At 40.6% G+C, this 16,927-nt stretch overlaps 1 protein-coding gene and 1 non-coding gene across 4 annotated transcripts in view; one reads left to right on the top strand and one right to left on the bottom strand.

Moving 5' to 3' along the window:
* LOC105919568 (pentraxin fusion protein) overlaps positions 1-11,482 on the bottom strand; it is a 53,053-nt gene extending 41,571 nt beyond the window's left edge. The window contains exons 1-3 of one of the 3 annotated variants that reach the window (XM_036147720.1): positions 11,303-11,464; positions 10,980-11,193; positions 10,488-10,902 (exon numbers count right to left, since the gene is read on the bottom strand). In XM_036147720.1, the coding sequence (XP_036003613.1) occupies positions 10,503-10,902; positions 10,980-11,193; positions 11,303-11,351 (663 nt within the window). In that variant the 5' untranslated portion in view covers positions 11,352-11,464 and the 3' untranslated portion in view covers positions 10,488-10,502. Of the gene's footprint in view, positions 1-10,487; positions 10,903-10,979; positions 11,194-11,302 lie in introns of those variants that run through there. The other 2 variants (XM_036147719.1, XM_036147721.1) reach the window with 2 other exon arrangements.
* trnat-cgu lies at positions 6,560-6,631 on the top strand. The gene has a single exon. It is a non-coding gene; the product is annotated as a tRNA-Thr (tRNA).
* Positions 11,483-16,927: the final 5,445 nt, after the last annotated feature.

Below are 16,927 nucleotides of genomic sequence, written 5' to 3'. Positions count from 1 at the left end.
ATCATGCTCAGGGACCACAGCCTAAAGCAATATATTCTGGTGTCTGATGCCAATCAGTGTGACCAGGAGGGTGTGCGCATGTGTGTGAATTAGAGGTCAGTATCGAACATTTTTCTTTTATTCCAGATTTATTTCCATTTGCAATCGTTATATTAAAGCAAACACCACAGGTTATAAACAGAATAAATGGTTTCAAAATGTCAAACTCACTCTGCTCCAGATATATTCCCGAAGAAGTTCCTCCATCAGTCATTATGCTCGATGAAGTCCCAGGGCATCTTCAAAGCTTTCCCGAAGAAGTGATTTTTATTTGTTTTCTGAGCGCACAAATAACTGTGAATCATAGGAAATGCAGCATAGATTTCCAGCTAATCAAATTAACTTCTCAAAATTGTAAATGAAGGACTAAATCAGACGTATTTGCAGGAACACTAGTGTTTGTTCGGCTTTTAGTTTTGTTTATAGGCCTACTGAAGAACAATTAGAATAAGGTATACGTTTAAAAAAGATTTTATATAAAAAAAACATTTGAAATCTATCCTTCTTGCTGCTGGACTCAGGATAGAGAAAATAACTTTGTTCCATGCTTCTGCTGTGGTACTTACTCAGATATTTCAAGCTTAATTGAGACAGAAGTGGCTTATTTGCTGCCCTTCTTATCCTAAAACCTTTATCGCACTCTTGTAAAAATGTTTGGCAGGAGTTTTAACAAGCTCTGCACTGGTGGAAACATCAGCATCCCTTACTGCTGGCTAAAAGCTACCCCAAGTAAATAAATCAGTTTCTATACATCCAATTTTCACATCAGCCTAGAATTATGTTCACATTTGTAACAACTCAAGCAATTAAGCATTTTTAATTGAAATTTGATGCTAAAAGTATAACTTGTTTAGTGATTATGTCTGAATCGTGTGTTGCCTCACATGACTGGTCTGCTCTGTGGTGCAAATATGAAAATGTGTTCTGATACCTTAACATACTGGTTAATACAAGTTAATTATTCAAAGTTTTTTTCTGTTTTTAATCATACGCATATTTTCATTTAAAGTATGTATCAAAGTTTTATTTTAAGTATGACAAATATAATCTTGATTTGAAAAATGACAGATTGTGGAACATCAGGACCTCGATATTGTAGCGCTGTCCTCAGGCTCAGACAGTTCAGCGGCTTGCAGGACGTTCTTGGTGAACCTTCTCTTCTCTTCTTCATGATCCAGAAACTTTATTTTTTTAATCTGCAATCTTCCAAGCAGCACATTTTTGCTCATGGGGCCATTTTGGTGCACCGTGATGATGGCAGCACTGTTTTCCCTCAGGGTTGCTGAGAGAAGAAGAACTGGATTCCCGGCACACCTGCATGTCTTCTGTAGCAACTCACTGATTAGCTGGATGGATTTTCACCTCAGCTCATTCTCAGCTTCATGTGTGCTGATGATGTGAATATGGTGACTGGGTCAAAATACTGTAGAAATGGCTATTTTTAAAAGGCTCTTTGCATCAAGTTAATCTGCGTGCATCTGCATCTTTGGTCACTCTGCCCAACAATCTAAAGAAAATGTGAACTAAAGCTGCAGAGTTTTAAAAAAAACAGAACTGAAAAAGGCCCCAACCATGACGTCACAAGACAAAAAGGTAGCAAAAAAAAGGGCAATTATGACACAACTTCAGAATTAAAGCAGAGCTGAGGTCCAAAGAGGATCGGTATAAATTACAGATATCAAGTGGAGTCTGGGCCAAGTCCCATCCTGACAGAGCCATCTTTGGTCACAGCTGGAGATTCATGCACTGTGGAAACATACGATCAGCGGCTATGTTCAGCTAGTGGGAAGTCACAAGCTATTTCTGTCCTCATTATGCTTTTGGGTCAGTGGTTTAGCCTTCTGTAGGCAGCAGCAACTCTCACACTTTTCTATCGCCGTCTCAGGAAGTAATTGCCATGCTTCTTCGCTCTTATTCATGTAGCTTTGCACCCCTTCATACCGACAATGCCTCTCCTCTTTCACTTTAAATGTAAATGTATATGTTTTGGTGCTGGAGTCTGAGTAGAAATTAGTTTTTCTCTGTTAAAATGGGAGAAGTGCATTTATTTGGAAGTCGTCAAACTGTTTCTAGACTTTTGTGCAGAACAATGATTATTAATTTATTGCGGAGTGATTTATGGTCTTAAAATGTTAATTTCCTAACAGCCACACATTTTTTTTTTTTACCTTTTTGGCATTAAAATGCTCAGTTAACCAGCAGTACGGTCATACCATTACAAGTGTTTACCTTCACCATCAAGATAATTATCCGACTAATTTTAATAAAGGAGGGTGGGATGTGTCTGAAACCGTTGTCTTCTCTGTTAGATTCAGCTTTGTTGGCTACGGTTGATCACACAAACAAAGAATGTGACTTTAGTTTCAATTGCTCACAGCATGCAGACATTAAGTATGAATATATAAACTTGGGATGTTTATCTATCTATCTATCTATATATATATATATATATATATATATATATATATATATATATATGCAGCACTGATCTGAAGGTAAACATCTAGCTTGTGTCCAGGATGTACGTCTGCAGAGCTGTTAGCTGCCATTTTTCTGACCCTAGACCTGTACAGGTCCTGCATGAAGGGAAGGTCGGCCCTGATGATCCTCTTTGCATGCTCGGTATGAGGGATTGCTGCAGAGTCAACGACACAATGCCAGCAAACTGTGGCTCAGTGGCGGTGCTAGACAAGGGCCAGTGCCCCTGTAAAACTAGTATTGGCCACTGTACTAAAGTTCTCATGATGATCTAGGCTAACCGATTGGTCATTGGGAGCAATTGTATTTTTTTACCTTTACAGTTTTACTCTAACAATAATTTATAAATTAAGCTGCTTCATGTTTAGCACCAGCCGTATTGACGTAGGATCAGGGCTCAGCAACCTAAACAGAATTGATTTTTTATTGCAGTTTGGATCCGTGCTGTGTTGGAGCTGCCAAACCACAGTGATGGACGAATGCAGGAGAGACTAGCAATGGTTGCCTGCAAAGATGCAGCCACTATCACCTTGCATCAAAACCGACTTGCCTGCAGGGGATGGCTGCTGTGAAACGACAGTTCTCTGGATTATCAAGAACGTCAAGCTGAGATGTTGAGCTGTAAACATCTCCAAGAGGGTCCGGCAGGCTGCAGGACCTCAGATCTGCTCCTGAGGAATGTGCTACGGTATCATGGTCCAAATAATCCACAGTCCAACACATAATTTATAAAATTAATCTTAAATGAATTATATAAAATAAAATATAAACACCCTTACAATCCTGCCCTCTATGGATGTAGACTGGGATCAAAATTAACTTCTCCCAACAACCCAGGGCAAGTTCATATGTGGCTTTTACAGCATGACAGAGCACCGTGTCACAAGGCTAAAGGGATTCATGCAGGTTGTTTCTTCAGAAATCTGGGATTAATAAATATTTCGCAATCAATAATCAGGAAATTTGGATTGAAATCTGAAGAGAGCATCGCAGAGAGAACGTAGGTTCTCACCATCTTCTGAGATCCCTATGGTGTGAGAGGAAAAAGAGGACAAAACCTGTCTGGTGTGCACAAAAATAAAATTAACAGAATCATAACATTTCACTAAAATAAATAGAAGTCAACAAAATTTGAGCTTGAATTAAAATCACATTTATTGGTCAGTAGGTTTTCTTTAAAAATCAAGTGACTGATTGACCAGAACCCTGATAATAAACAGGAGACTGACCCGTTAGGGCAGGGATGGAGACATAAATGTATTTCATTAAATAAGATGTTTTAAAGTCATGGCACAGACAGGACAAGCATCAGGAAACTGTAAACCGTGACACGCAGAACAGATGATCTCCCTTTTTTCAGTATAAAACCTTAGAAACTCTAAAACACACACACACACACACACACACACACACACACACACACACACACACACACACACACACACACACACACACACACACACACAAATATGTAAATACTGAGAAAAATGATAATGATTTCTGTCAGTGTTTCTGAGGATTTTAGTTTGGATTTTAACAGCATCTTTAAAAACCATTAGAGCCACAAACGCTGGGAAATGTCTGCAAAAGGTTCAGTTCTGGTTTCTGAACTTCTGTGGCAGCTAGATCCGGTACCAACCAACCAGTGCAACCATTCTGAATCATCTCCACGTCATCAAATCTCTTCGGAACTGGGACATTCAACCTGCAGTGATCCTGACTTCAGTTTGTTGTCAGAAATAAATTAATAAGCCGAGTGAAGCTTTAAAACATGAATAAATTAACATTCCCAAGACCTTCAAGCTTGTAAGATTGATAAAGTGCCACCCTTCCTTCAAGAACCTGTCCTGGTTTAATATTAAAGCAGCAGACGGACCCAGAATGACATTAAAACTCACTGGACTGGACCTGTTCAAGGGGCTTGTGGCTGACGTTCCCATAATTTGGCCCCCCAGAGCTCAAGCGGGAGCAGTCTGACCGCCATGCAGGCCAGGCGTGAGGCTTTCAGTGTTTTCTCAGTAGTATGTAGGCCATGAGCAGGATGAGGCCCGCCGACAGGCCTGCAATCACAAACTGGTGGATGGAGAGGACGTGCTCCAGAGTGTGGATCCTCTCTTCCATGGCGCTGGTGTGGAAGTAGTCGTAGATGCCCGCTGTGATGCTCCACAGCGCCCACACGGCGTCCACCACCAGCGGCATGGCGGCCGAGGCTCAGCCGCGGGTCACGCAGGCTCCGTCAGAATCTGGAAGAAACGCAACGATTCAGCTGGAGCCGCACGGATAGATTGGAGCTTTTTGGATGAGTTGGAATGACGAGTATTTTACTTTTTATTCGTCTTCGTGTTTGTTTTATTCTACATGCAGCCGTGTCCCTCAGAGAAACCAGTAACCCGGTTTTCTCACATCCATCATAAGCATTCACAGCCGCAGTGTTATTCATGCTTGCGCTGGTGAGACATGATTATACATAAAAGGACCTTTCTAATAAATAAAAACGCCCAGAAGTAAGCTCAAATTTTAAACAAAAGTCTTCACAGTATTTTATCCAGGTTTTCTGCCATCATACTTGATCACCAGAGTGACATGTGCCACAAATTAAACAGATAAATGTGACAAAGGTGTGGACAAAATTACTTTACCTGCTGTAAACGGTGAAATACACTCGTGCTTTAACGCTGCACAGTTTCAGGGGTTAACGACTTCCTGGCCTATAATGATGACTGGCTAATATCCTGCTTTAGTCTCCAAACATTGCATTCTGCTGTAACCTACAGCAGACAGCGGCTAAAAGCTTTATGGAGATGCTGGTTTCGTTTTCGTTTTCCAGCAGGACTTGGTACCCAGAGCTGGTTCAATAACCATGGTGGCACTGTGCTTGATCGACCTGAACCTCATGGAAAATCTATGGGATGTTGTCAGAGGAAGATGAGTGACAGCTGCACAGGCTGACTCCTCCATGCCACGCCGCACTGATACTGCAACTCATGTAAAAAAAAAGAAAAAAAAGGAAAAAAAAAAAAGAAGCCTAGACAAGAAATTAAACGCGTAGAACCAAAACTACCTTTAAAAGGCCTTACATTTCTGTTTAAAACAACATTTTCTGAGACACTGTATTTGGAGTTTTCACCGCAACGAAATAAAGGCTTGAAATATTTCACTCTGTGTAATGCAGCTTTATTTCTTTCTAACTTGACTGACAGACAAAAAATAAATAAATAAATAAAAACACTGAACTTTTCTCCATGTTCTGATGTTTTTTAGTTGCAGTTGCGTCTGCGCCAATTAGCTACAGGCTTGCTAGCATAAACTCGTTGTCAGCTAAAACGAACGTTTAAAATGTATTACTTACAGCACGAAACGATCATAAATGTCATGAGGACCACGAATAGCCCTGCATCATCCCAAACGGGTATCCTTGAACGTGGCCACCCATCCTCACATTACATTAGCTGAAAGACCGAAATATCTGTTGTGAACCGGCTACTTCCGGGTGTGCTCCACTTTTAGAGGTCCCCTTCCTTGCAGTAAGTCCATTGCAAGAGTTACAATTTTTATATTTTTACCGTATAGCCCTGGATATAATCTATAAAATACGCCTCCTAAATCTTATTGTGCGTAATAAGATTTGAGGAGAAATTCGGCATCGACGATTGAATTTGGTAAAATACGTTTTTGATTTAAATACTGTAATTTGTTCCTCACATGTGAAAACAGGGATGTTTAATCCAAATATAGCAGAAGGAACCGACTGAAGGTTTGTTTACTTTTTTTTTTTTACATATAATTTTTATTTTTTGGGGGGGGTGATTTCCCGAATGTTCATTACCGTGTAAACGTGCGAACTGTCTGGGGGCTGAAGAGAGTTAAAACGGGGGGTGTCTTCAGCGGGGTTTGGAGATATGTGCCCGACTCGCGTCATGCCCAGCTGTTGAAATTTACGGTATTTATGAACTGAAAAATGCAAAAAGAACGCTAAAATATTTTGTAATACCGCTCCGCTCCTGCTTTCAAATAAGATCACAGTGTCCGGGAATTCTGGGTAGGCGCGGTGGCCAAGTGGTAAGGCGTCGGTCTCGTAAACCGAAGATCGCGGGTTCGAACCCCGTCCGTGCCTCTCACAACCAGTTGATGGAAACAAGGGTTTTTTGTTGCTGTTTTCCTTCCTTTGTTTCCAGAACCTTTGACAGTTAGCTAGTTTGATAGTGTTTACCTAGTTCTAAACATGCTTGTGTGTTTGTGAACCCACATGAACTGATCATGCAGTCAAGGTTACCTTTTTGCTACTTTTAAACTTGAAAATAATTTACAATATTCACTTTTTAATAGTAAACATTTTGATTAGTGTGATTTTCTTGCTGCAAAAGTGGGTGGAAAGCCACATTTATTCAAATGTTTGCTCACGGGTGCGCTTGTCACATTTCTTCATATCCATTTGATTCCTTCAAACCTTTAAGAAGAATGTCCATAAGTAGATACTGTACAGTATTATGTGCCACTGATCTATAGAGATACAAACTCAGCAAGGATTTTATATCCAAAACTTTCACAGACTTTGAAACACTTGGCGGCTATATTAGATATTAAACCCATGTCTGTTGGTGCTGTCTCTTTCTTTGTTTCATTAAAGTTGGATTTTCCAAGTTCCCAATAAGAAAAACAACAAAGTCCCCCTACACATGGAAGATGAAATTATAATGTGAGACGTAAGAACACACCAAGCTACCCTTGACCCAGTGGAATACAGTGTTGTATAATATGCTCGTTTAGTGCAGAACATCAGGGAAAATATCTTGTAATTGGCTTGAGCATCATCATTATAATCAGGAAGTCCACAAAATGCAGTTCAAAGCCTTATAATTTATAAATTATTTCAAAGCCTTATAATTCCTGATAATTTGAGATACTTGAAAAGCTTTTCTTAGAGGGCAGATCATCTCCTTCACTGCAAATTTGAAGAAGAAATGGAACCAGAAGGGTCTCAATATCCACAAATACACATATGTGATTCGTACATGCACAGGACAAGACCAGATTTGCAACCAATCAGAAACCTCCCTTGTATAAGCCAATCAGAAGAAAGTACTCCACGGGGGATGACTTACTCATAAGCCAATCACATTCAACCTGTTCATGAAGGAAGTATGTTGAGCACAAGGAGCATTTCAGACTTCAGCATGACTTCAAGCACTCTTGAGAAATAAAAATCGATAAATTCCTTATCTTGTGACCAGCTAAGACAAAAACTGATATAAAATCGTGCCAATAAATAACATCTGTAAGGCACACTTGTTTCTGATTGGTTGCAAACCATTCCCTGTTTAAAAAAATGCATTTGTGTATCGAGGCACAGCAGGGGAGTCTAAAAAATCCACACACAAATGCAGTGAATTTTAAAGACCACTGGTACTTTGTAATTTAATTTATAATTGTTTATGGACCAGAGACACTTTGGTGAATCTTGTGCTGTGCATGTGTGGATTTTTTTGTGCTTGTGTGAATCGAGCTCTGCGTGTGTGGATCTTGTCCTGTGTATGTATGAATCGCGTATGTGTATTTGTGAATATTGAGACCCTTCTGGCTCCATAAAGCCAGTAAGGAACGACTTGAGCTGTCAAACCAGATTAAAGAAATTGATTGACTTTATGCTCAGGATAAAAATCCAGACTTACACGACCTTACCTTCATATTGTGTAGGCCTCACCTGTGATGTCTCCCTCCACCCCCACTCGTATTTACACATTGAGGTTTCTGGGTAGGTTGCTTGGAGGGGGTGCAGCTACCTTCCGGGGGGGTGGACCACCCCCTTTGTTACTCTCAGTTTTAAACACACTCGAGAGCAACATGCAACAACCCAACATTTGAGCAGGTGGAGGGAGGATCAGAGTCTTTCTCACACCTCTGTTCTCCGATTGCCGCCCAGAGTTTGGTCTTGGCGGGCGGTTGTCGTTTTTTTTTTTTTCTGGCAAGAGTGCATCAGTTTATTCACATTTTGAGCAAAACCAATTAAATCTAGGGTAGTTTTAAAGGCTACACTAAGGTTATCACATTCAGTGTCAATATGAATGTTAAAAACATTCATATTGACACTGGTGGCTAGGGTATGGAGGGGGAGGGAGTGGGCCTGGTAAGTATTTTGGGGGGTGGGGGGGATTTCTGGTTGAGCGCCCAGTTCGGGCCATGTTGGCCAAATCCCGGGGGGGGGGGGTTGTGCCAGGGGTCGTCTGGTCCGTGTACGGGATGGGGGATCGGGGCCGAAGCAGGAACCAGGTAGGTTCGATCACCAACACTGCTCCCTCTCCCAAGAACATCTCAAGTCTCCGCTAAGTGTGGAGCCCACACTTTCACCTTTTCTCCCGGTTTTCTCTTGTTTTTCTTTTCCTCTTCTACTTTTTCATTGAAGTGTTCATATAACATGAAATACTCCCTACATGAATTATAATAAAGCTATTTACATGTACTAGTGAAGCGGAGCACTATGGCGAAAGCAGTACTGCACCACTTGTGAAAGTAAAATCTGTTGGGCTCTTTTTGGCATTAAGACAATTCTTTGTGCTATACTGCCAGACAGGACACTGTTAAAAAAAAAAAGAACGTCCATCCTGATGTCATTCTGGAAGCAGACTTCAGAAAAGTCTTTGTGATCTTTAAGATGTTTTTTGTAAATGTGAGACACGGGCTTTTGTGTTTTTTTTGGTTCTGGATGATGGATCTCTCTCATGGAGGGAGTTTTTAAAGAGACTCTGTAAACCTTTCCAGGCTATTTGATGTCAGTGACTTTTGTTTATCATCTGTTCTATTATCAGTTTAGTTCAATCGACTCCTGATGTGTTACTTTCTGAGATATTTTAGATTACTTCTGTCATGATCTGTGAGTGTTAGATGTTACAAGTTTCCCTTCAAGCCTCTGATTCCCTATTTTCCCTTTAATTTTCTAACTAATTCGTTGCTTTGTGTACTTTATTCTTAGTTTATTTATATTCTGCTAGATTTTTTTTAGTGTAATCCTTCCTGTCTGCTCCTGTTAACTATTCCCCTTCAGCCGGAACCACCAGGTAACCAAGTAGATCACGTTTACCTGCGTCTCCATTCAACTGATAGCATGCGCCTGTCTTCATCACTATTTAATCCCTCCGTGTGTCTCTGGTTGTCTCTGGATTCTTTTGATTATTATCCGTCTCCATGGCTGGGTTTTAGATTCATGTCTTGTTCTTCTCTAGGCCGTCTCAGTAAGTTAGTTCTCATTTTTATTAAAACCTTCATGTTAATCATGCCGCTCCTGAGCTCTTGATTGCATTTTTGGTCCTAAACTACAAAACATGGCAACTTTACACCGCACGGCTCGGCCCAGATCACAGAGCCTGTACTAAACAGAGACAGCCGGATGAGACTGAGCTGAAGGAGAAAATGTTAACAGGAAGCTCTGTTATTAGAAGCCTGTTAATCACAAGCTGGAACCAACCGCTTTTCCTACTTGGTCCTTTTTTCTGTCTTTTTACTCATTTCTCAGCCAACATTCACTTGTTCCACCTTTTGAACAAGAGAGCCTTCACCCCCACAGCCATGAAAATATACTACTGTGATTAAATGATTGAAGATCATACATTTTCCTCATTAAATCATTGAATTCAGCGTAGCTTCAATTGCAAGATGTCCCCTTTTTTTAAATACATAGATGTTTTATATTTGGAGTTACATTCAAACTATGTGTAGATTAAGTTTGTGACCCTTTAAATACAAAGGTGAACCATTTTTAAATCAGGTTGACCTTTGTAGGATTCCTAATAAATTTATTTTACTTCATGGAGTGGAAAATGTTTGAAACTTTGATAATTAGTGCATTTATGACTGGTGGACTCATTCTTAGGAACAAAATGTATACAAATTCAAGAAAGAAAAAAAAAGATATTGATCACAGCAGAAACACATCAGGAGGAATTTTATTTGTTCAAATAAAGAAAAAGTTGTTGCCCACAGAAATAATTGAGCTACAGATTAACATTAATCTGCACCACCTCTCCGTTCCCTCTAAAGTCTACGGTTTCCCAATCCAACACATTTCCTCCTGACATTTTCGCAGTCCTGCCTCGGACTGCAGTGTCTGACAGGACATAGTCCCACATGTTTACGTCAGAAATCTCTCCAACAAAACTCTGATTTGCATCAAAGCTACCCAGATAATTATCCGGATCCTGGCCCAGGATAACGCTGCCTCCCTCGCGGATGGTGTGACCCTTCCTGTGGATTTTGGTCAGACTTTTTCTGCCGTCTATGAAGAGGGCCGCAGCACCTGAGCTGGAATCCCAGGTAAAGCACAGGTGAGTCTGCAGGGCACCAAGACCAGGGACTTGGAAGAAAACTCCATCTCCACTCAGGTAGAAGGACAGCCTGAGCAGAAACACACATTAGACCCGTTATTACCTCTGATCAGGACAGATTTTTAAGCTGCTCTTACATGATTCTACCTTCCATCCAGCTCTCTCCACACATTCAGCTCATCAACGTCTTGGGTTCGATATGCAAACAGGATGAATTCCCTCTCACCGCTGAGCTCCGTGGCCACACGCATGCACAGCGTGAACGCCTTCAGGCTGAGCGGTTTCTTAGGGATCAGCTCCACATAGCTGGTGTTGGTTTCACTGCGGAAGACCAGGCTTCTTCTTCTGTTGGCCAGAGTCCCTGAGGGGGAAAATATACAGAAACATGAATTGTCTGCTCATTTCCCTACTTTTTAGAAAATAGAATAATATAATGTAGCAGTTCATAAAAGATACAGAGGAGCACTTACCACTAAATCCAGCTGAGATGGTAATAAAGAGGATAAATGAAAGCCTCATTTTTGCAGCGCAAACCTGTAAATAAACAAATCCTCAGATTTTATAACCCAATGCGCACAGAGTCTGGGAGAAAGATAACTTCTGGAAGAACCGGAAAAAAAGTAGAGACGGGACAAAGCTTCGCCTTCTTATCATCCAGCAGGGGATTTTAATTTCAAGACTTACAGCAACGTCTTCATTTAGAAGAATCTCTGATAACATGGCCTTCACGGCGCCTTATATACGGTTGCATTAATGCAAGCGTCATATCTTGCTTGTCCGTGTAGACAACTCAACCTCAACAGATGTTTCTTATCATCCCTGGAGGGATTGCTTACTTAACTGTTGTACTGTGTATAACAGAAAATAACCAAACATTAATCAGTGTCGACATTGTTAGGAGGGTGTTCAGTTGTTAACACAAACTTGGCAATAGTAAAAGCTCAGGCTGCCTTCTTCATACCCTTACTTATAACAGTAAATAGTAATTTATAGTAGTATAGTATCAAACTCACAAAAATCATATCAAGAAACTGAGGAAAATGGAATAATGTAAATGATTTCAAAGTGCCTGAACTGATTAATGAATAACTGAATAACACACTTTCAATAAATGCAGATTGTTAACACACAAACATATACTAAATGTTAATTGTTTTTACATGGCCGGTTTTCTAATTCATTGTAGTTGAAAAGTCCATACGCTGCCGGTATTTATGTTTAAATTCAGGGCAAAAAGAACTACATGGACCCTCCGCCTCAGGCATCTGTCAGCTGGTCACCTGACCAACCAGCATGAATCGCAAAATCAGCTCTAGTATTCACAATTTTGCAGATTAAGGCATCAAAAACCGAAAAAGGAAGAAAACAAACATATTAAACAAAATTAAAGCAACTCTAATTTCATAGTAATAGCATGTATGTAAACACACCCACTAATAATACTTCATTGAGTTAGCACTCTATATTATAATGGGTCATAATATCCAGCCGCCTGTGCTAAATCTGTCCAATAAGTCTGAAATATACGTAAAGTAATTAGTGGTAATGTTTTTTGTTATCCCATTCTGTTCACTGGATAAAATAACCAATCAGTCAGTTGACAGGAACAGGTTCCTGCCAAACGAGATAACGTTTGTTTTAACTATAAAAGACACTTGAATCACATCAGTAATGGCATGGTATTAAAACGCTAATGGGAGCTATGTCGTCAGCTCAATTTTTAAAACACCATGTAAATGCATTAAGCAAACTTTCTAAATAAACCATTTAACTTTCCCTGTTTGTTTCTCTGCCAAACCTGTCGGTACGTCCATGTCAAATCGCTTCACTCTGGATATCCAGTTGGAAGAAGCTGAAAGCAGGGGAAAGATACTTAGCAGCAGCAGCCTTGTGGCCAGCCAGAACGCAGTCGGAACAGCCCTGCATGCAGTCTCCGATTTGGTCGCAGCGGGCAATTTCAGTTCAGCTCTTGTCTCAGCTTGGCAACATGGGTCCTCTGCTGGATGTTCCGCTTCCGTTTAGAGTCCATCTTCTGCAACAGCTGAAGAAGCAAAACAAAGCTGGTTTGACATAGACAGATTATCTCACTTCGGCATCTGTTTTAAGCAAAAGTGAGACTGCAAAATTAACTTTGATCTAGTTGGCATATCTCCGCAGGGGACCAGTTTCTCCCCATTGCTGTCCCGACCATCCATCCATCCATCCATTTTCCAAACCGCTTAATCCCTCATGGGGTCGCGGGGGGTGCTGGTGCCTATCTCCAGCATTCACTGGGCGGGAGGCAGGGTTGCTGTCCCGACCAAACAGCGGGAAATGAGTTTCACAGAAAGCACATTTTTACTCAGCTTTTGGGGCCTTTGAGTCCCATGAGGCCCCCACGCATGGCTGGCTGGTCCAGGGCGGACTCTCTCTCCTTGAGAGTCCCAAGAAGAAGTGTGTAAGATAGTGAGGAGTGGTCTAAGTTCATAGCAGGCATCCCTGCTGTGAGAGGCTGTCTCTGCATGGATGTGTAAAATTCCTTTGCTTACAACCCATCCCAACTTCTTCCCCATGGTACATGTTCAGAATTCAATCTGAATTCTAGTCCATGGCCAGATGGCACAACACAACAATCAAAGGTATGTCAACAATCTTCACTCTAAGCTACCAGAGGGAAAAAAACAGGCCACAGGACCAAGACCCCTAATATTATACAATGGATCTGTAAGTGGAATTAAACAATTCTGTAACAAGAAAAACACAGAGGTATTGATCTATAACTCTTTTGAGTGTGGCCTGCTGTGTAATGTATCAGACATCCTTCCAAGTATCATGAAAGGATGCCCGACCCTGGAAAAACTCATAGTACAAACTGAAGCCTTGGGCGACACTGTTCAGATTAGAAAATCTGAGGTATTGAAAGAGGATTACATTCGTATGCTAAATTTAGTTGATGGCCTTAATGTCAAGGTGTGTCTCAACGGCCCTCACGTGCCCATTAATTGTTGAACTTAGATTTTTTCCAGATTTCTGATGCTAAACAAATGGCTGAAACAGTTGTGACAGTCATTGACAACTCTACATCAGAATTACAGAAAGATTTTATCCCACGTCTCAACAGGACAAAAAGAAGACTCCCCTTTAACTTCCAAAGAGAACCAAAAACCTCCATCCCCACAAAAACCGGTGCAGACTGCACCCACCTCCCCTTTTCCTCCACAAAGCCCAGAAGTACCCTTTCTGGAATTCGCTCATAACATGACAAACATGATAATAACATAAAACACGAGAAAAACAAAGGAATAACAAACAGGAATAAACAATCATACTTAATTAGTCCCAGGACAATTAATAATTACAGTTCTTTGAACATTTACCCTCAGTTTCCCTCATCCAAATTGTAAAGCAATAAAACCTCTTCTGTTTGTTGTTTTGTATCGTCCACCGGGCCCTTGCTCTCAGTTTTTGGATCAGCTGTCAGACTTCTTATCTGATTTGGTGATAAACACTGACAAGGTTATTATAGTGGGTGATTTTAACATTCATGTAGACACTGAATGTGATAACCTTAGCGTAGCCTTTAGATTCAATTGGTTTTGATCAAAATGTGCATAAACCGACGCACTCTTGGCTTCATACTTTAGACCTTGTGCTGACATATGGCATTGATTGTGAAGAATTAACAGTATTTCCTCACAACCCTGTCCTATCTGATAATTTTTAATAACATTTGAGCATCAAACTTTAAAAAGTCTGTCCCCCTCTTAATATTGTCAGTATTGCAGAAATACCCTGCAGATAGCAGCAATGTTGTTTCTTCCCATTCACAAGTAGATGTCTTTGTTAACGGTATGACTTTGTCATTGCGTTCTGCATTAGACAATGTAGCTCCCTTGAAAAAGAAGGTGATTATTCACAGGAAGCGGGCTCCCTGGTTTAATTCAGAGCTGCGTTCCTTGAAGCACAATGTTAGGAAATTGGAGAGAAATTGGCGCTCTACACACCAAGAGGAATCCTACCCAATCTGGAGGGACAGTCTATTGTTGTACAAGACCCTTCGCAGAGTTAGAGCAGCATATTTTTCATCATTAATTGAGAACAAAAAAATTCCTAGATTTCTCTTCAGTACAGTTGCCAAACTTACACAGAGTCATAGCTCCGTTGATCCATCCATTACCTTAGCTCTTAGCAGTAATGATTTTATGGGATTCTTCATAAATAAAATTGATTCCATTAAAAATAAAATAATTGGCATCCTCCCAAACATGATTACCTCGACCTCAGTAAGTGAGGCAGCGTTGGAGGGATCTTTAGAACCTGCGCAGTGTCTAAACTGTTTAGAAGCAGAAGAGCTTTCTGAGCTATCTAAAATTTTAGCTTCATCTAAACCTTCTACCTGTATATTAGACCCAATCCCAACCAATGATGGAATATGTCTAATATGTACAGTAAATTACTGAACTATAAATTGGGCTGTATTGACAGTTAAAGGAGCTGGTTTGTTCAATAAACATAAGCTGAGAGAAATTGGAGTAACACAGACTGCGTCTCCAGTGTGCTCATTTACATGCTGGTTTTCAGCTACATCTGCTGCTGACGGGTTCAGAACCCTGGTACCCGTTACACTTTGATCAGTGGTCCTATTTTAGACATGATTAATCTATCCTTGGTAAATAGATATGTACCACAGGCTTTTAAAGTAGCTGTTATTAAACCTTTACTTAAGAAACCATCTCTTGATCAAGATGAGTTAGTAAATTACAGACCTATATCTAATCTTCTTTTCTTATCTAAATTTCTTGAGAAATCAGACAGCATGGGATTAATTTCTACTGCTATGTTCCACTGACTCACATGTTTGATTTTTTTGTGTTATGAGATCTACACTTTAATATTACATCATGTTGATCAATATGGTTTTATGGTAAAAAAAATGGAAACGGTTTGCTTCAGACACACAAGGATCTATGGTTTATGCACCTTTTTGATTTGATATAGGAAGAACCAGGATCGGATTGGCTCTAAAGATCCTTTAATATTAGCTGGTAATGATAACACTTAGATTCAATACAGGGTTTTCAGGCTCAGATTGGCCGAGAGCAGATCTCCCTGGGAGGGGGCTTGCCAGTTTTTACTACCCCCTAAGGGTAGCTTTTTCTGTTGTTCCCCTGCCCGCACTGAACCTCTCCTGCCTTTGCTCCTGGTGTTGTAAGTTTGGAGTGGTGGATTATTGTCCATCGTAGGGGTGAGTGGAGAAAGGAGTAGGAGGGTATTCAGGGTGGGTCAGAGTAGACGGATTCGACCTTGGTTACTGAACAGGTTTAGCTTACCATAGTCTAATGTAATTTAAAAATAATGTGCGCATAGGTACCTAAAACAGGCCTTACCTAATTAGATGAATCCTAAATTGTAGATAAAAGCTAAACCTTTGATCTTGTGTGTTAAAGCTCTATGAAGCATTCATGTTGATCTGTACTAAAAGTTCCAGCACTGCCCGGTTCCAACACGGGAACCCTTTGGGTCCCACTTTACGAGTTTACAGAAATGGTTCCTCTGTGCTTTGTTCACATTTTCAAGTGATGGGTCATCTTGTCTTGTCTTGATGCTGACGACGCCATCATAAAAAAAAGAGAGGAATGTTATAAGAATTATTATTCTGAAGTCACTATGGCCTCACACCACTCGGACAGAGGAGGCCTGGAGACCTGATGTCTGTGTATAAGTTCCACTGTTTGCCGAGTACAAGGCTGAATGCTGCGTAGAATGATTATTGTCTATGATAGACTGTCTTTGTTATGTCTCTAGCCAAGGCCACGGTGCAGTATTAGGGGAAGCCGGAAAGTGAGACAGACAGAGACAGGGCAGACAGAGACCGCAGCGGAACCGTGGGGTGCGATTACTTTCCATCTATGTGAATCTCTGCTCTGTTTCTCAATAAAGGTGCTGGAACGTAATACCACCGTCTCGTTATTTAGTAAAGATGGGAACTGTGTTACTATTGTTTAATATTCCACCCAAAACTCCCATAACATGATGACACGCAGCTATTTATCCATAAATCCTGATGAATCCAATCAGTTACTTCAACTGCAGTCATGTCTTGATGACATCAAAAG

The sequence above is a fragment of the Fundulus heteroclitus genome, chromosome 16 (genome assembly GCF_011125445.2).
Source record: "Fundulus heteroclitus isolate FHET01 chromosome 16, MU-UCD_Fhet_4.1, whole genome shotgun sequence".
In the NCBI taxonomy this organism is placed as follows: domain Eukaryota; kingdom Metazoa; phylum Chordata; class Actinopteri; order Cyprinodontiformes; family Fundulidae; genus Fundulus; species Fundulus heteroclitus.
This window is presented reverse-complemented; position numbering and strand designations above follow the sequence as displayed.